We start from the raw sequence: 20,903 nt of genomic DNA, 5'->3' as shown, positions 1-20,903 counted from the left end.
AGGCCCGAAAAGTCAGCCTGCCTGCTCCTCTGATGCTGCTTGGCCTGCTGTGTTCATCCAGCTCTACACCTTGTTATCCCAGAGATTTATCTATCTTTATGCTCCTAAGACCTTCAGAACTACTACTTCTGTAATGTGAACAGTTTTTAAAATATCAATATTTATTTCCCTGTGTTCTGTCGCCTCCGTTTCTTTCTCCTTAGTAAAAACTGATGTGACATATTCATCGAGTATATCTCCCATTTCCTGGGGTTCAACACAAAGATGACATCACTGATCTCTGAAGAGCCATACCCTCTCTCTAGTTATCATCTTACTCTTAATATACTTGTAGAATTTCCTTATATTGGCAGATAAGGATAAGATTAATTCAATCTCATAACCCCTCTTTGCTTTCCTGATTTCTTTCATAAGAATGTCCCAATACACACTCTTTATATTGATTAAGAGATTCATTTGAACCTAGATAGATAAATTTTCTTAAACAAAGGTATCCAGGAAAATGGAGTTAGGCCACAGATCAACAATAATCTCATTGAATGGCAGAACAAGTTTAAGCGACTGAATGACCTACTCCTGTTCCTTTGTTTCTCTAATTCCCTTAATCGTCCGGCCGGTATAGACAAAACAGAACCCCCTGTACTGTTCTATAACGTGATAGTTGCATTCTAGAACAACATCATGTTATAGAAAATCTCGCTATATAAATAATGGGACCAAATGGGAAAAGTGGGATTAGGGGCACAAAGAACACAAGTTATTTTTCAAAATTCTTCCTCACCTGTGTAGCTTCATTCCTATAGCTTCAGTTATAATGACAGTTTACCAGACAGGTTATGCACAAAGAAGCAATAGATTTAAGAATCTGACCTTCTGTTTGCAATGAAGTGACAGCTAGGCTTTAAGTAGAGTTCTGCTACTGGAAATCCCAGCAATGGTCAGTACTGTATGATAGTACTAGTATGATCCAAAAGAGGTGAGCAGTGCAAAATTGTGTGAGAGAGAGCTCACAGCCAGCATCCCTCCATGAAACTCCCCTGAAATTGACAGATCGGCAATTCTTAGTAAAATTCCAAGCTCCATTTAATTGCTCATCTGACCTAGCATTCCATCGGCACAGACTTCTGGAGATTTTCTGATCAGTTAAGCAGAGGAATCTGACCTTTCTTTCCTTTACAGTCAATTGGCATTGAAGTTAACTGTAGGATTAAAAAGTGTTGTAAACCTGAGTAACATTTATATTCAAAATAATGCTGGAAAAGAGCAATCCAGACTTGATGCAATTGCCAAAACAAGTTTACATTTTACAAATACTGTTCCCCTATTTGTCATCGCATTATAGCCAATTTGTGTTGCTGGAACACACGTTATAGGAGAACCCCCTTACAGCCCAGAAACAGGCCCTTCAGCCCCTTTTGTCGTGCCAAAAGTAATGCCAAATGAAACTAATCCCTTGTGTCTGCCCTTGGTCCATATCCCTCCATTCCTTGCATATTCATATGCTTATCTAAAAGTACCCTAAATGCCCGTTTCGTATCTGCCTCAACCACCGCCCCGGCAGTGCGTTCCAGACTCCTACCACTTTTTTTGTTTTTTTAAAAAAAAACTTACGCCTCGCATCTCCTTCGGAATTTTCCCTCTCACCTTAAATATATGCTTCGATCTTTCCCGCCCGTTTTGGATTTTCTTTCCCAGTGAGACTAATCCCTGGAGATTTTCACCCAGCTCAACTCTGTGAGCTCTGTTAATGTGTGCTGTCCTTTCTTACAGGTGCTACACTCCCCAGTCCACAGGACAGACAGAAGCTTACCTGGATTTTGCAATCCCCTTTCAGCTCCAAGACCATTTCAACTGAGCCCTTCCTGAGAGAGTGTGACGGGGACCTGCTCGTGGAGATTGGGCCAAGGTGAGTCTGGAAACAGAGGTCAGTTGTTGGGTGTGCTCGGAAGTTGTGAAGGAGGAGGCACGCTGGTCCAGCTGGGCAACTCTGAACAGAGGCGCCCTGTCCTTCGACTGGGGGCTGATTTCCCTGGACCTCAGGATGATGGCCCACTTGGGGTTGTTATGAGGCGTGAGAAAACCTTGGCAGATAGGATCAAGGAAAACTCCAAGGCTTTTTACATGGACGTGAGGAATAAGAGAATGACCAGAAAAAGGATCGGCCCGATCAAGGATTGTAAAGCGAATTTGTGCACGGAGCCGAAAGAGATAGGAGAGGTCCTTAATGAATACTTTTCTTCGTTATTCATAACTGAGAGGGACCTAGTTGTAGGAGAGGACAGTGTGAAACAGGCTGGTAGGCTAGAGGAGGCCGATGTTAATAAGGAAGATGTGCTGGGAATTTTGAGGAACTTGAAGATAGATAAGTCCCTTGGGCCTGATGGGATTTATCCAAGGATTCTATGGGAAGCGAGGGAAGAGATCGCAGGGCCTTTGGTGATGATCTTTTCGTCCTCACGGGTATAGTGCCGGAAGATTGGAGAGTGGCAACATCATTCCGTTGTTCAAAAAAGGGAACAGGGATAATGTTGGAATTTACAGGCCAGTTAGTCTTACTTCAGCAGTGGGAAAATTATTAGAAAGGGCTCTGCGAGATAGGATTTATGATTACTCGGAAAGGCACAGTTTGATTCGTGAAAGTCAGCATGGATTTGTGAGGGATAGATCATGCCTCACAAACCTTATTGAATTCTTTGAAGAGGTGACCAAACATGTGGATGAAGGTAGAGCACAGTATGTGGTATACATGGATTCAAGTAAGGCATTTGATAATGTTCCCCATGGTAGGCTTATGCAGAAAGTAAGGAAGCATGGGATAGGGGAAAGTGTGGCAGACTGGATTCAGAATTGCTGACCCTTAGAAGACAAAGGGTGGTAGTGGACGGAAAATATTCAACATGGTGCTCAGTTACGAGTGGTGTACCACAAGGATCTGTTCTGGGTCCTCTTCTATTTGTGATTTTTGTAAATGATTTGGATGAAGGAGTGGAAGGGTGGATTAGTAAGTTCTCGGACGATACGAAGGTGGGTTGAGTTGTGGATAGTGCGGAGGGCTGTTCTAGGTTACAAAGGGACATTGATAGGATGGGCTGAGAAGTGGCAGATGGAGTTTAACCCTGAAAAGTGAGAGGTGATTCATTTTGGAAGGACAAACTTGAAAGCAGAATACAGGGTTAACGGAAAGATTCTTGGCAGTGTGGAGGAGCAGAGGTAACTTGGGGCTCATGTCCACAGTTCCCTGAAAGCTGCCATCCAGGTGGATAGAGTTGTTAAAAAGGCGTATGGTGTGTTAGCTTTTATTAACAAAGGGATTGAGTTCAAGAGCCGTGAAGTTATGCTCCAGTTATACAAAAGCCTGGTTCGGCCACATCTGGAGTATTGTGTCCAGTTCTGGTCGCCTCATTACAGAAAAGATGTGGAAGCGTCAGAAAAGGTGCAGAGGAGGTTTACCAGGGTGTTGCCTGGAATGGAGGGAAGGTCTTACAAGGAAAGGTTGAGAGAGCTAGGGCTTTTCTCTTTAGAACAACGAAGGATGAGAGGTGACTTGATAGAGGTGTACAAAATGATCAGAGGTATAGATAGAGTGGACAGCCAGAGACATTTTCCTAGGGTGGAGGTAGCTATTACGAGGCAGCATAGTTTTCAAGTGAGTGGAGGTAGATATCGGGGAGACGTCAGAGGTAGGTTCTTTACTCAGTGATAGGGGTGTGGAATGCATAGCCTCATTAGGGGCATTTAAGTGGCTATTAGACAAGCATATGGATGATTGTATTAGGTAGGGGTGGAGGTTAGATAGACCTTGGGTTTAGAGTAAAAGTTCGGCACAACATCGTGGGCCGAAGGGCCCCTACTGTTCTATGTAGGGAATCAGTGGTTTCTGTGGTTTCTCGAGGCCCCTGGCAGTTTTGTATCTCAGCCTTTGCACACGAGACAGTTTGTGAATTTTCCATATTTCAGATTGAACTTCTCGACAGCCTGGTCAACCAATGCTGTGTCAATCTGCAAGTCCATTGGTTTGACAGCGGTGGACCGTATCGAGTGCTCCTGCCGATATCTCCTGAAGGTGAGAGAATTGAAACCTGAGGGATGTGGTGGTGGTGAAGCGGCAATGACAGTACGCCAGTAATCCAAAGGTTGAAGCTAATTGGAACATGAGTTCAAATGTTCATCAGTTCATAAGATAGAGGGGCAGAGTTAGGCCATTCGGCCCATCGGAGTATGCTCTGCCATTCGATCATGGCTGATATGCTCCTCGCCCCCATTTTCCTGCCTTCTCCCCATAACCCTTCAACTTCTTACCAATTAAAATTCTGTCTACCTTATCCTTAAATTTACTCACTGTCCACCATCCACTGCACTTTGGCGTAGCAAATTTCACAGAATTTGAGAGAAGTAGTTTCTCCTCAACTCTGTTTTAAAGTTGCTACCTCTTAGTCTAAGACTATGACCCCTTGTCCTAGAATGCCCCACAAGACATGCTCCATGTCTGTTTTATCTATACCTTTTTATCATGTTGAATATCTCAATTTGATCTCCCCTCATTCTTCTAAATTCCAGGAGTATAGGCCTAAATTGTTCAATCTCTCTTCATACAACAAGACCCTCATATCTGGGATCAATCTAGTGAACCTCCTCTGAACTGCCTCCAATGCCACTACAACTTTCCTTAAATAAGGAGACCAAAACTATGTAATACTCCAGTTGCAGTCTCACCAATGCCCTGTATAGTTGCAACAATACTTCCTTACCTTTTATATTCTAGTCCTTTAGCTATAAAAGCCAATACTCCATTCGCTTTCTTGGTTATCTGCTGTACCTGCATGTTTTCTGTGACTCATGAACGAAGACACTTAGATTCCTCTGCACTGCAGCACCCCAAAGTCTCTCCCCATTTAGATAATAGGTCACCTTCCCATTTTTCCGAACAAAATACAAGACCTCTCACTTATCCATGTTAAACTCAACTGCCACATTTTGGCCCACTCTCCTAACCTATCTATATGCATTTGTAAGATTCTTATTTCATTACTTGTCAGTTTATGCATTTCAGCTTTTCGCGTGAGTCAAATGGATTCTTTCCTCCACTATTACCCTGAATATTTCAGCTATGACCTCCACTGATTACCATATTGTATTGGGCTCTGGATGATTTGTGGTTAGGATTGTTCATTGAAAACGATCGTTCTTTCTGAGCTGAGTCAATGGTCCTTTTAAGTGTCAGTGGTCAAGGATAATCAACGAGAGCCTTAACAAGAAGACGTAGTTGTCTTAAATAACAAGATATAGTTTACTGTATATTAGCAATAGATATGCTACAGCAGAAGCTGGTGAAATTTCAACTTGAATAAATCTGGAATTGAAAGCAAGTCTCAGTAATAGTGACCGTGAAGCTATCATCAATTGTATTATGCTTCACTGGGAATTCGAGTGCCGTTTTTCCTGGAGTCATCACAAAAGTTATTTTAAAAAATGCATAGATTTCTCTAAATTACCATCTTTCAGACCCAAGTTGACAAGAAGCAGATTTTGTACTTAACAAGAATAACGATTTATTACAAATAATTAGACTGTAGCGAAACAAACATAAACAATTACGAGCCGTCAGCACATAACTCTACTAGTTAACATTGTAACCACCTCGTAAACTCCTTGTTACACACACTGACAACGAAAACGAAACATGGGCATGCTGGACATGAAGGAAAACCGGAAGAGTAGTTCAGTGGTCCCTGTTGACAGGATCTGCTGACATGGTACTTCATAGAATCCTTACCGTGTGTAAGCAGGCCATTTGGCCCATCGTGTCCATGCTGACCCTCCAAAGAGCATCCCACCCAGACCCTATCCTATCCCTGTAACTCTGCATTTCCCATGGCCAATCCACCTAGCCTGCAGATCTTGGACACGATGGGCAATTTAGCACGGCCAATCTACCTATCTTGAATGTCTTTGGACTGTGGGAGGAAACTGGAACATCCAGAGGAAACTCCACAGACACGAGGAGAATGTGCAAACTTTTGTGCTGCTCAGATGCTGTTTCTCAGTCTTCCTTACTGAACGCTTTCTCTGGTTTGCAGAAGGTATATGGTGGCTGTTTCACAGTTATGAAAAATCTCTGACTTCTTAAAAGTTACAGTTTACAGCAACTGTTAAAGGAAAATAAATTGGTTTGCCTCCGGCATCCTGTTTTTTCCTGCAGGTAACAGAAGAAGCTCCTGAGCCTCCAGAGATATGATGGCTTTTCATTGTTATTCAGAGCCATAAGCTGTTCAGCCACCTGGGAGCCAATCACATAGTTAATTGCAGCCAGAAGGCCTTTGTCATCCATAACAGATCATTCAGCTATTTGTTGCTGGCTAAATTTCTGTTTGTAATCCCTGCACCCCCACTCCAGTTCATTTACTGTTGGAACCAGCATCGGTGTAAATAGTGTTTGAAGTGAGTATCAGATTACTTGTTTTTTAAAATGTCCAGTAATCCTCAGCAATCTGTTTTTTTGAAAAGCTGGTCTTTTCCCATTTCAGTCCACAATCAAAAATATAGAAAAATAAAAAGACACAGTTTTGATCTGCCACTGATAACGTACATGTTCTTTCGGGAAATTAATCTGCCATCTTTACCTACATGTGACTCCAGGCCCACAGCAATGTGGTCAACTCTTTGCTTCACCCTGAAAGGCCTAGAAGCCACTCATTTCAAGGGCAATTAGGAATGGGCAACAAACCTTGCCAGTGACATCCACATCCCTGGAGAGACTGAAGAAAAACAGAATTGCTGTAACCAAACAGATGTAGTCCTGCTGGTCGGTCAGGCTAATGTCTCCTAAACGCATACAGGATAACCAGATTCATACTCCTTCCTACTCCTGTTCTATTCACTTCGATCTCTGGGATGGTAGATTTGTCACATGAGGAGAGATTGGGTCAACTGGACCTGTATTCACGAGTTTAGGATAATGAGATAATGATAATGTTTAAAAAGTATAAATTTCTGACAGGATAGACGATGCAGAGGTGGTTTTCCTAGGTATGGTGTGTCCAGAACAAGAGGCAAGGTTTCAGGATACAGGGTAAATCATTTTGGACTGAGCGGAGGAGAAATTTCTTCACTAGGAGTGTGGTGAACCTGTGAGATTCTCGACAACAGAAGACACTGGAAGTGAAATCATAGTTGTAGAAATCTACAGCATAGAACTTAGAACAGGACAGCACAGGGACTGGCCCTTCAGCCCACCATGTCCATGCTGACGATAATGCCATTCTAAACTAATCCTATCTGCCTGTACATTGTCCGTATCCCTCTATTCCCTTCCTTTTCATGTCTCTGTCTAAATGCCTCTTAAATGTTGCTATTGTATCTGTTTCTATTATCTCCCCTGGCAATGCATTCCAGGCACCTGACACTTGCCTCACACACCTTTAAACTTTACAAAATAAAAACTGAAAGAACTGCGGATGCTGTAAATCAGGAACAAAAACAGAAGTTGCTGGAAAATCTCAGCAGGTCTGGCAGCATCTGTGGAAAAAAAAATCAGAGTTAACATTTTGGGTCCAGTGACCCTTCCTCAGAACTTTGAACTTTATCCCTCGCCTTAAATCTATGTCCCGGAGTACTTGACATTTCTACTTTGGGTAAAAGTCTCTAACTGCCCACCTTATCCATGCCTCTCAATTTTGTCAGGTTGTCCCTCAGCCTCCGATGCTCTAATGAAAATAATCCAACTTTGTCCAACCTCTCATGCCTAATTTGCTCCCATCCAGGCAACATTCTGGTAAACCTATTGCACTCTTTCCAAAACCTCCACATCCTTCCTATAGTGTGGTGACCAGAACTGCAAGTGTGCTTGACTCAAGTTTTGTACAACTACCACATGACTTGCCAATTATTATGCTCGGTGCCCTAACCGAAGAAGATGATCGTGCGGTACATCACCTTTACCACCTTATCCACTTGTTCCTGAGGTTCCCACCACTTACTAAATTTTCCTGTTGCATTTAACCTTTCAAAATGCATCACCTCACACTTGACGAGATTAAACTACATTTGCCATTTCTCCACCCAACTTTCCAACTAACCTCTATCCTGCGACAATCTTCCTTACTGTCCACAATTCCACCAGCTGTTGTTGTCTGCAAACGTCCTGCTTAGCTAACCTGCATTTTAATCCAAATCATGCATACATGTTACAAACAACAGAGGGCCTAGCACTGAATCTTGTGGAAAACTACTGGTAACAAACAAGTGCTAGAAATCACAGTGGGTCACAGATCTCCAGTCAGAAAAACACCCCTCCGCAAGTACCCTCTGTCTTCTATGACCAAACCAACTTTATGTTCAACTTATCAACTCACCTTGGATCCTATGTGATTTTTTTTTTTCTGGCCCTTCAGCCCATCATGTCTGTGCCGGTTAAAAATAACCACCTGATTATACCATTTTCCAGTGGTATAATAGCCCATAGCCTTGCATGCTTTGGCATTGCAGCTGCACACTTAAATATTTCTTAAATATTGCGGATGTATCTGTCTCTACCACCTTTGCAGGCAGTGAGCTCCAGATTCCTACTATTCCCTGGGTGAAAAAGTTTTGCATTGCATCTCCTTTTGCCCCTTGCCTAAAATGTGTGCCCCCCGTTATTGATCATTCCATCAAAGTGAAAACTTTCTTCCTGTCTACCCTATTTATGCCCCTCATTTATATACATCTGAATAACGTCTCCTCTGCTCTAAGGAAAACAACCACAGTCTGTCCAAGAACTGAAACACTCCAGCCCAGGCAGCATCCTCGTAAGACATCTGCACTCTCTCCAGTGCACGCTCATTCCTCCAATAATGTGGACTTCAGACCTACACACAATACTTACAAGGTTCATTATGGTAGACTGTTAGCAAGTTGAGATCACACAGAATGCAGGGAGACCTAGCTATTAGGATACAGAACTGGCTGAAAGGTAGAGGACAGAGGGTGATGGTGGGATGTTGCTTTTCAGACTGGAGGCCTGCAAACAGTGATGTCACAAGGATCGTGCTGGGTTCACTGCGTTTCGTCATGATTTGGATATGAAATAGGAGGTATGGTTAGTAAATTTGCAGATGACCCTAAAATTGGAGCTAAGAAGGTTACCTCAGTACAACAGGATCTTGATCATATGGGCCGAGGAGTAGCAAATGGAGTTTAATTTAGATAAATGAGGAGGTGCTGCATTTTACAAAGGCAAATCAGGGCGGGACTTGGACACTTAATGGTAAGGTCCTGCTGAACAAAGAGACCTTGGGGTGCAGGTTCATAGTTCCTTGAAAGTGGAGTTACAGGTAGGTAGAATAGCGAAGAAGACGTTTGGTATGCTTGCCTTTATTGGTCAGTGTGTTAAGTATAGGATTCTCCTTGGGGGGGGGTGGGGTGAAGAAAAAGGGGGTGGCACGGTGGCTCAGTGGTTTGCACTGTTGCCTCACAGCTCCAGGGACCTGGGTTTGATTCCACCCTCGGGCGACTGTCTGTGTGGAGTTTGCACATTCTCCATAGGTCTGCATAGGTTTCCTCCGGGGGCTCGGTTTCCTCCCACAGTCCAAAAATGTGCAGTCCAGATGGATTGGCCGTGCTAAATTTCCCATAGTATTCAGGGATATGTAGATTAGCTGGGTTATAGCGGATGGTTCGGGGTGGGATGCACTGAGGTTCGGTATGGACTTGTTGGGCCGAAGGTCCTGTTTCCACATTATAGGGATTCGATATTCTATATATAAAAAGAGTTGGGAGGTCATTTTGCAGTTGTACAAGACAGTTATTTGGCCACTTTTGGAGTATTGTGTGTAATTCTGGTCTCCCTCCTATAGAAAGGATGCTGTAAAACTTGTAAGGATTCAGAAAGATTTAAAGGATATTGCCAGGGTTGGAGGGTTTGAGCTGTAGGGAGAGGCTGAATAGGCTGGGGCTATTTTCCCTGGAGTGTCAGAGGCTGAGGGGTGTCTTTATAGGGGTTTATAAAATCATCAGGGGCATGGATAGAGTAAATAGACCAGGTCTTTTCCCTGGGGTTGGGCAAACTAGAGGCATAAGTTTGAGGTGAGAGGGGGATGTTTTAAAAGGGATCTAAGGGGCAACTTTTTTTACGCAGAGGGTGGTATGGAATGAGCTGCCAGAGGAAGTGGTGGAGGCTAGTACAATTACAACATTTAAAGGACATCTGAATAGGAATATGAGTAGGAAGGGTTTAAGAGGTATATGGGCTAAATGTTGGCAAAAATGACTGGATTTATAAAGGATATCTGGTCAGCATGGACGAGTTGGTCTGAAGGGTCGGTTTCTGTGCTGTACATCTCCATGACTCCCACTGTGCCTAACCAACGTTATATACGGTTCCAGCATCACCACCCCACTCTTAAACTGTATGCCGCAACTAATAAAGGCCAAGTAGCACATATGCCATCTTAACCACTTTATCCACCCGTCCTGAAACCTTTAAAGGACTGGTTGACTAACACACAAAGATCCTTTTGAGGAAGGGTCATCAGACCCGAAATGTTAACTCTGATTTTTTTCTTTACAGATGCTGCCAGACCTGCTGAGCTTTCCTAGCAACTTCTGATTTTGTACCTGATTTACAGCATCCACAGTTCTTTCATTTTTATTAAGATCTTTATGATCCTCATGCTTCCCAGGGGCCTATCGTTCAACTTCTATTCCATTTCTCACTATTCAGCCTGTTCTGACCTGCCCATCTTTATCTTCTTGTGGTCAAATGACTGATTTAAAGTCAAGAAAGTCGATAGGCTTTTAGACACTAAAGGTCATGAGGAATACGGGTGACTGTGGGAATTTGGCTTTGGAATAGAGGATCAGCAATGATTTGTAGTCAATGACGAAGTAGATTCAATGGTCTGCTTTATTTTCTTTGTTTCTATGGTGAGCTTTCAATATTATTTTCTTCTTAACCATCCATTACCATCTTCACACCCCCCCACCCCAAATCCCCATCTTTTTCTCAGTGTTAATTGCTAAAGCTGCTGGCACTGTTACAGGTCCGGGAGCCCGAGAAGGGAGTCGCAGCCCAGTGTGAGCTGCTGGCTGCTTTCTATGATCGGATGACTGAGTGCATTTATGAACACCCCATTGAGAGTTTCTGCGTGTCAGTACGACCTGCACCTGTGTATGAAGTAGATGTGGTGAACGGAGGAAAGAGTGCACTGGAGAAGGCAAACCAGGAACTGGGTGAGCACAGAGTGAGCAACTGGGTGTGAATTTGGGTCATTGGGGAGGGGAAAAATGTGTCATGGAGGAGGGCTAAGGGAACACTAGGTCAGGGTTAGGGCATATGGGATCAATAAGGGATGAGTATGCAGTGGATTCCCAGGTTTCTGGGAGGAAGGGCTTGGGTGGGGTCTCTGGGTTCACTGAAGTCAAGTTGTGGGGAGAGCTGGATGGCAGAGTTGGGGAGAAAGTGGTTGTCATATTACCACGAGGCTAGAAATCCACAGACACACACAACAGAAATTGTAGGAAAAGTTCAGCAGGTTTGGCAGCAGCTGCGGAGAGAAGTCAGAGTTAACATTTCAGGTCAAGTGATCCTTTCACAGAGCAGAGAAATCCACAGGCCCAACCTAACACTCTGAGGACAGGATTAAAATGTCGGAAATTTCATGTATGAAAGGAAGAAAGAAGTATAAAAATGTAGCAAGTTTTTTAAAAGAAAAAGAAGGAAATAAAGTGAGTGTTAGTCCCCTCAGGTGATAATGGTGAGTAATAACAAAAATGAGGAAATGGTGGATGAAGTGAACACATGTTTTCCTTCTTTTGGAACTGAAATCTGATTCTCTTCCGCAGATGCTGCCAGACCTCCTGAATTTCTCCAGCCTTTTCTGCTTTTATTTCACATTTCCAGCATTTGGAATACTTTACTTTTTATTTGAATATTTTGTTTTTGTCTTTACTGTGGAGAATACACAAAGCACCCCAGTAATAGCTTTCAATCAGAGGTGGAAGGCAGAGAGCAACTTCATGAAATTGCAATCAAAGGGAAAGTGTATTGATGGAGCTGTGGACTAATAAGTCTCTGTCTAGGTTCTGATGGACTTCATCCAAGAGTCTTTACAACTTGATTAGTTAGTCACAATTTTTTGGGTTGTGCTGGCGCTAATGTTTCAAAATCCCTTCTATTCAGGAAAGGTTATATCAGACTGGAAACTAGCAGATGTAACGCATGTATTTATGAAGGGGTAGGGAGGCAGAAAATAGCTATTTAGCTTGAAATCTGTCTTGGGGAATGTATTAGAATCGATTACTAAAGGTGTTATAGCTGTGCACTGAGACCTCAAGATAATTGCAAAAAATCGGCAAGATTTCGTGAAAGGTTATCATACAATGTAATTTTTTTAAGCTTCATTTGAAGGAGTAGTGTGGTCTGGATAAATATGGGAGACTGCAAATGTACTGTATTGGGATATCCTGAAGACATTTGATAAGTGCTGTATCCAAAGTTCTTGCAGAAAATAAAAGCAATCCAGAATGCTCTGGGAACACAAGTTCAAATATCAGTGTGGCAGATGTTCTCAGTTTAAGTAGATCTTTATGTTTTTATTCTTCCTGCCAAGTGAACAACTTCACATTTTCCAATGTTATACACCCATAGCCAGATGATTTTTTTTTTATCCACTCACTCAACCCACCTTTCTTTTAAATTCACTTATCCATTCACCACCTGCCACTGGTTAGTTTCAAGGACAGGTTCTGTCACTGACTGGCAGATATGGGACTTTGACTCTGTTTCCCTTTCTTCACAGACCTGAATTTTTCCAGCTGCTGCAGTATTCTGCGTTTCAGTTAAATTGTTTAGTGTTGATTTATTTTTATCCTTCAACAACTACTTGTGATCTCCTTTTGATGGATTTAAAGAGTCTTGCAGCACGCACCAGTCCTTTTCAGCCCTTCAAATCTGTGTCGACTTAATCTCATTTATCAGCACTTGTCAACAGCATTCAAAACTGTGGTTCATTTCAAGTGCACGTCACGTACTTTTTAAAGTTTGTGAGGATTTCCCATCTCTACTACCCTCCCAAGCATTGCTTTCAAGATTCCTCCTACCCTCTGGATGAAAATAATTTTCCTCATCCATTCTAAACCTTCTCAGGCTATGATTCAAAATGCCCTGCCACTGGTACCCCTGTCCATTGCCCAGATTCTTCTAAAAAATAATTCCACTGCTGTGGAGTTAAAATAGCTCTAGATGCATTTTCAGAACTCTGTTTCCTCTAAATGTTTTCTATTGAATTGATCACATTATTATTTTTATGGTAATTGAAATCACCTGCTACTTCTGCCTGCTTGTTCCTGTACTTCTCAGACATTGCTGTTCTATCTCCCTCAGGCACTTTGGGGGTGAATTGTAAACTTAGTCATGTAATTCTGACCCAAGTTTGGCCCAGGTTCTCCATCTGACCTCATTTAATGATCCTTTGATTATCCACATTATGGTTGTCATTCTTTCTGGAATTCATGTTGAGATCTCCCCCCCCCCCCCCCCCCGCCCCCCTTTCCATCACTATCTCATCTGAAAACCCTGCAACCAGGAATGTTGAGCTGTCATTTCTACTCTTCCAGCTGTAATAACTACAACACCCTCTCATCAGTCTACACTGTCAGCCCAATTAGCTTATTCTATACAAGTTCATGTTAACATCCTATTGGGCAAGCTCCAAGAACACACAAAAACATGCGGACGTTGCTGCCGGCCCACTTGAGGTAAAAACTGTCTGGCCTGTGCAGTCCTCTTCCTAGAACCAGTTGCAATGTTCCAAGAATATCTCTTTTGTGACATCTCTCCAGTGAGGCATTCATCTGCTCTGTCCTTTTATTCTGCACTCCTTGGGGTGTGGCACTAAGTGCAGTAGAGATTCAGAATTTTTGCATTTTTTTTCTGGCTCTATCAAATCTGTTTGTGTTACAGTGATCGCATACATCATGGTTACTGTGCCCTTGTCCTGTCTCTATACAACAAATCCTGTGAAACACCTGATCAAGGATGGACACTCCTAGGTTTCCTTGGTTTTCATGATGCCTAACAGACATTATAATCTCTAGGTCTTAGGATCTTTCTGTGTAACCTATTTGCATTCCAAGGTTAAAACCAAAAGAACTGTGGATGCTGTAAATCAGGAACAAAAGCAGAAGTGGCTAGAAAAGCTCAGCAGGTCTGGTAGTATCGGTGAAGGAAAAAAAAAATCCGAATTAATGTTTCGGGTCCAGTGACCCTTCCTCAGAACTGAGAACTCTGTTTTTCTTCACAGATGCTGCCAGACCTGCTGAGCTTTTCCAGCAACTTGTGTTTTTGCATTCCAAGGTTACTGGCTATACTCCTTTGGACATGTCTCTGACTTGCTTATCTCTAAGGACTGCTTGAATTCTGTTGTTCGTTGTATTCCACTTGCTATCTTTATCAAATTCTATCAGTCATAGAATTACACAGAATCCCTACAGTGTGGGAACAGGCCCTTCAGCCCAACAAGTCCACACCGACCCTTGGAGCATCCCACCCAGACCCATCCCTTTATAACCCACCTAAGCTACACATCTCTGAACACTATGGACAACTTAGCACGGCCAATCCACCTACCCTGCACATCTTTGGACTGTGGGAGGAAACTGGAGCACCTGGAGGAAACCCACGCAGACACAGGGAGAACGTGCAAACTCCACACAGACAGTCGCCCGAGGGTGGAATTGAACCCTGGTCCCTGGCGCTGTGAGGCAGCAGTGCTAACAACTGAGCCACCGTGCGGCCCCTCATATAAAAAACACAGTTGGTTCTGCTATCAGATTCATAATGTTAATTTCCATTATAAAGTTAGTTATATGTAAAGTTTTATAATTAGCTAATGAGACAAAGGATGCCAAGCATCCCTTTAATGTTTTCCCTTAATGCTTTTATTGTATACGTGTGTCTATAATTATGAAATCTATTTCTGTGATTATTTGAAGAATCTTTGACTAAACCTGTTTCTTAATATTGTAAATAGTTTCAAAGAAACAGTCAATTTCTGCGAGATAACTTTAGCTGCTGTTTTCATGACTGCATGATGCTTAACTAATGTTGTTCACCTAATGGAATAACATCCTTTCATTAATGAGACTGGAATTAATTACTAGTTTAATGATCCCTCAAGCTTTCTTTTATGAGTCACAATCCCATTATTTCATCTGTGTTACAAATCTTCGAATTATTCATTCATGAATATTTCCTTATCAAGGCTGTCTCGGCACTCCTTGTAACTGTTGTTCAGACAATGCTCCCTTTTGTCTTGGAATAACCCATTCTGAAAAGCACTACTGTTTTACTTAAATGCTCGAGCTGGCTTCTAATTCTGTCTTAATCAGTTTGTTAACAACAGTTAGTCACCATTTGTGTCTAAATGGTGACGCAGGCTTTTTTAATTCTGGCCATTTTGTGTGTCTCAAATGTGGTAGCTCCAACAGTTTCAAAGGTCACCCCTCAGCCTCTGGCACTCCAGAAAAAACAGAGCCTATTTAGCCTCTGTCGCTCAAACCCTTCAATCCTCGCAACATCCTTGTAAATAATTTCTGTACCCTTTCAAGTTTCACAACATCTTTCCTGTAGCAGGGGGATCAGAATTGAATGCACTATTCCAAAAGTGGCCTATCAAAGTCCTGTACAGCTGCAACATGACCTTCCAACTCCTACACTCAATGCACTGACCAATAAAGGCAACCCTACCAAACACCACCTTCACTACCGTCTCCCTGTGACTCCACTTCACAGGATCTATGAACCTGCATGCCAGGGTCTCTTTCTTTGGCAACACTCCCCAGGACCTTACCATTAAGTGTAAGTCCTGCCCTGAATTGCCCTACCGAAATATAGCATCTCACATCTGTCCTATGGATTACTTATGGATAGAGGCAGGCTGGTTAGATGAGCTGATCAGTGGCAATAGAATTCAATGGATAATTGTAAAGTGATGCACTTGGGCAGGACAAACAAAACCAGAGATAAAGTGGTTAAGAAGGCATATGGTATACTTGCCTCCATTAGTTGCGGCATAGAGTTAAGAGCAGGGAGGTTATACTGGAATTGTATAAAATGCTGATTGGTCCACAGCTAGAGCATTGTGTGCAGTTCTGAAATCTTATAAGAAGGATGTGATGGCAATCGAGAGGGTGCAGAGGCGATTTACCAGGACGCTGCCTGGGCTGGAGAGTTTCAGTTATAAAAGAGACATTGGGCAGACTTGGATTGCTTTCCTGAGAGCAGAGGAGATTGAGAGGGGAAATGATTGACATGTATAAAATTATGAGAGGCATAGATGGTGTAGGTAGGAAAAAACTTTTCCCCTTGCTGGTGGGATCAATGACCATGAGGCATAGATTTAAGGCAAGAAGCAGAAGGATGCAAGGTGATGTAACAAAAAAACCTTGGATGGGAACCTGGAAGTTGCTGCCTGTGAGGTGGTAGAGGCAGAAACATGCATAAAGCTGAAGTATTTAAATATGCACTTGAGATGGTAAGGCATGCAAAGCTCTGGGCCAAGTGTTGGAAAATGGGATTACAGTATTTAGGTGATTGTTTTTGACGAGTGCAGACTCGATGGGCTGAATACTGTTGAGTTCTCTGACTCTAAATTTGGCTGAATGATAGAAACAGTGAGTAATGGTCAATGGATAACTTTCAGGCTGGAGAAAGGTTTGTAGTGAGTTCCCTAAAGATTGGATTGAGACCCTTATACAGGCTTTCAGTCCCACTTTTTATAAACTATCAGGTCTATCTAGATATCAGTAACCCACGGCCTGCCTAATAAAGGGATGCTCCCAGTTTTTTTATGAAAACAAAAGACTGCAATAATTTTATCTATACAATGCTTACAGTCATGAATTAACCCTATTATGTGGGACCTGTCCAGATATGAGACCAGAACAGGTGGTCAGCCTGCTCTGTCTCAATGCTCAGCTGTTCATCAGTCAACCTCTGTTCTACAATCTAGCTAACTTTTAGGCAGGCTTGCTTTATACTCTTACGTGCAAAGAAGCTGTACATTCAAAGTCTTGACACTATCCAGTCTCCAGTGAGTGACCAATTTGACCACTGGCAAATATCACAAATATGTCATGTCCTCCCACATTGGTTTGACCAAGTCACTCATTAAGATTTGCTTGAATCTCCTTGGAAAGAGGTTTATTGATTGCTTTTAATGAACTTTGACATAGTACATCTGGCTTGCGCTTGCTGTTCACCACTTTTTTACACCCTCCAAACAACCTCAGAATTTTGCTTTGTAAGCATTATATGACAATCTCAAATTTAGATGATTAGTAGTCTTTATTATATGGGTTTCACTGTGTCTGTTCTAAACAGCTGTTTAGCTTTTCCAGAGTTAACTGTGACAGTGCAGTTTATTTCTGCTGAGTTAAAATGCTTGATGTAAACATGCATGTTCCATCAGCAAAACATAGAAATACTTCAAAAATCAGTGACTTTTCTAATCATTAGGTCATTACCAAGCTGCTTCTTATTTCACTTAACTTTATTTCAGCTAGCCCCGCAAATCTTAGGTTTATATCTGCACTCGTTTTTTCTGATATGTTTAAATGATCTGGATCTTGATGTGCAGGGGATGGTTTCCAAGTTTGCAGATGACGTTAAACTTGGAAGATTTGCAAACCAAGAGGATAGTGTGGAACTCCAAAAGGACATTGACATTGGTGGAGTGGGTGGATAGGTGGCAGATGAGGTTCAGTGCAGATAAGTGAGAGTTGATGGACTTTGGTCAGAAGAACACTGAAAGACGATATAAAATTGTATGTACAATTCTAAAAGAAGTTCAGGACAGTTGGATAAAGCAGTAAATAAATCATTCAGTATTCTCAGCTTTATTAAGAGGAGTGTAGAGTACAAGAGATTGTGCAAGGCAATAACGCAGGAGGCTACTCCGTCTATTGTGCTTGCTGCAGCTCTATCACTTAGTGCAAATCTCCTGCCTTTCCCCCAACAAGAAACTTAGATGTCAACTGGACTAATGTGTACGGCTGCAGGTGCCACATTAAAGGAAAGATGTGAATGTGTTGAAGAGAGTGCAAAAGTATGTTTTTTAAAAAAAAAAAAGTAAAAGACGTACAGGATGTTGGTCAGGCCTCTTCTGCAGTACTGTGTCCAGTTGTGGTTGCCCTGAAGGATATGATTAACTGGAGAGGGGTCAGAAGAGATTTACTGGGATGTCACCAGGAATGGAGGGTTTGAGTTATAACGGGAGGCTGGATAGGCTGGGACTTCTTTCACTGGAGCATAGGAGGTTGAAAGGTGACCTTATAGAGGTTTATAAAATAACAAGTGGTATAGACAAGGTGAATGGCAGGTGTCCACTAGGGTAGGGGATTTCAAGACTAGGGGGCATATTTTAAGCTGAGAGGAGAAAGATTTTCAAAAAAGACAGGAGGAAATTTTTTTAACACAGTAGTTTGTGTGTGGAATGAACTTGTGGGGGAAGTGGTGGATGCAGGGACAGTCATAATGTTTAAAAGAGATTTAGATAGGTGCGTGAATGGGTAGGACTAGTTTAGTTTGGGATTGTGGTCAGCATGGACTGTTGGACCAAAGGATCTGTTTCCGTGCTGTATGATTCTAAGTGATTTACAAGAATGGATTCAAAATGAGAAACTTCAGATGTGGGGATAAATTAAAGATAGTCATACAGTAATACAGCATGGAAACAGGCCCTTTGGCCCAAACTGGTCCATGGTGCCCACGCAGCTTCTTTGGTCAATATCCTTCTAAACTGTTCCCATTCACGTACCTATCCAAATGTTTTTGAAATGTTGCTATTGTATCTGCCTCAACCACTTTCTCTGGCATGAAGAAGTTGCCCCTCAGGTCCTTCCTAACTCTCTTACCCCCTCACCTTAAACCTGTGCCCTCTAGTTTTCAAATCCCCATCCCTGGGAAAAAGACTATATGCATTTGTCCTATCTATGCCCCTCATGATTTTATACATCTCAATAAGCTCACTCCTCATTCTTCTACGTTCCAAGGAATAAAGTCCTACCCTGGCCAAACACTCCCTATAACTCAGGCCTGTTAGTCCTGGCATCCTCGTAAATCATCTTTGCGCACTTTCCAGTTTAACTATGTCTTTCCTACAACAGGGTGACCAAAACTATACACAATACTCCAAGCCTAGCCTCAACAATGACTTATTCAACTGTAACATAACGTCCCGACTCCTATGCTCAATGTCTCGACCAACGAAGGCCAACATGCTAAATGCCTTCTTCACCACCCTGTCCACCTGATACGCCGCTTTCAAAGAACTATGTACTTGTACCGCCAAGTCCCTCTGTTCCACAAAACTCCTCAGAGCCTTATTGTTTACTGTATAAGGCCTCCCTTGGTTTGATTTTCAAAAGTGCAACACCTCTCATTTATCTGTAGATGTTGGGACTGTTCATCCTGGAGAGAAGATCTAATTGAAGTTTACAAAACCATGAATAGGCTGAACAGACTGGGTAGGATGAAGCTTTTCTCACTTGTAAAAGGAATAAGAATGGGAGGACATAGATTTAAAGTGATCTGCAAGAGATGCATGGGTGAGAAAAAATAACTGTTTCACATAGGGTGTTGTTGGGGCAGGGAATGCACTGCTTGGCAACGTGATGGAGGCAGGCTCAATTGAAGCATTGAGATGGATTTTTGGACAGTAATAGTATACGAAGATATGGGGGAAAGGCAGGAGATCGGCACTAAGTGATAGAGCTGGAGCAAGTACGATAGGCAGAGTAGCCTCCTGTATCATCATAATTCTATGATTATGTAATTGGCATCACAGAGACTACATTACCCCAGAGTCAAACCTGCGTTGACAAAAAGACCTGCTTATTCCTTGACTATTGCTTTCCTACCCTTAGGACTGGTACAGCTGAGTCAGCCATGGAGCCAGAGGTTTAGGTCTCATTGCATTCCACTGGAGGACCCATGATTTTCATCAGTTTCAGAACTGAATACTGGCTTGGGAGGGAGATGCTCAGAGGCTCTTGTTATGTGCCTGGTCCTCTTTGACTATTAGCAGATGCCCACTTCCTCTTTGCTCACTCTTTCTTTCATCGGCTGGCCTGACCCGTCCAGAAAAGTGATGTCTGCTGCACTCTTGCCCTTTTTGATAACTGAGAGTACAGCTACTGATCAGCCTGTTAGTTTGGAGCTTGAGTACCTCCTGCACATGTGGATGTCCAGGAGATAAGAAAGGTGGAGTTTCCCCCACGGCACAGGATGTGCAGTTGATAGGACTGACATGTCTGTCACGTCCTTATCTATTAGACAATCAGTAACTGGCCAGAAATAAAGCAGCGGTCGTTGTGTGCTATCCTGCGCATAACCTAATGAACTTCAAAGAAAAATATTATTAGGCGACCAAATATGTTTGCATGAAATGAATTCGTGGAGCAGGCTGCAGTAGTACTGAATACTGAGCACTAGATTGTTGTGTTGTGACCCTTGACCTTTTGTTGCTGAGGTAGGTAATAGGGGAGCAGTTCCTTAAGCCTCTTCTCCAGTTCTGTTTATTCCTGTTGCTTTTGCTCATTTTTTTAATGTGAATTATTTGGCCTGTTTGAGTTGTGTCACCACTAAAGAGCTAATGCGGACTATCTCCCTTCCACAGGGTTAGCCTTTGATGCCTGGGACCTGGAATATTACACGGGTTTGTTCAGGAAAGTGGGTAGGAATCCCAGTAGTGTGGAGTGTTTTGACCTGGCACAATCAAACAGGTGAGGTTGATTGCTGGCGCATCCTATGGTCCACTTGATGTCCTTGCATAAAACTCAAACTAATCTGACTGTCCCACTCTCTGCAATGTGAATCAGACTCCAAACTAATCCAACTGTCCCACTCTCCAATGTCTATCAAACCA

The 20,903-nt window shown here is 42.6% G+C and overlaps 1 protein-coding gene across 7 annotated transcripts in view; it reads left to right on the top strand.

Annotated features, from left to right (window-relative positions):
• Positions 1-20,903, top strand: part of pfas (phosphoribosylformylglycinamidine synthase) — a 69,531-nt gene that overhangs the window by 5,177 nt on the left and 43,451 nt on the right. For all 7 annotated transcript variants that reach the window (XM_020519153.2, XM_048620490.1, XM_048620488.1 and 4 more), the window contains 4 exons: positions 1,771-1,906; positions 3,958-4,063; positions 11,019-11,208; positions 20,655-20,760. In XM_020519153.2, coding sequence (XP_020374742.2) covers positions 1,771-1,906; positions 3,958-4,063; positions 11,019-11,208; positions 20,655-20,760 — 538 coding nt within the window. The remainder of the gene's footprint in view (positions 1-1,770; positions 1,907-3,957; positions 4,064-11,018; positions 11,209-20,654; positions 20,761-20,903) is intronic.

Source organism: Rhincodon typus, chromosome 46 (genome assembly GCF_021869965.1).
Source record: "Rhincodon typus isolate 14 chromosome 46, sRhiTyp1.1, whole genome shotgun sequence".
Taxonomy (NCBI): Eukaryota; Metazoa; Chordata; class Chondrichthyes; order Orectolobiformes; family Rhincodontidae; genus Rhincodon; species Rhincodon typus.
Note: the sequence above shows the minus strand (reverse complement) of the source record. Positions and strands in the feature narration are given on the sequence as shown.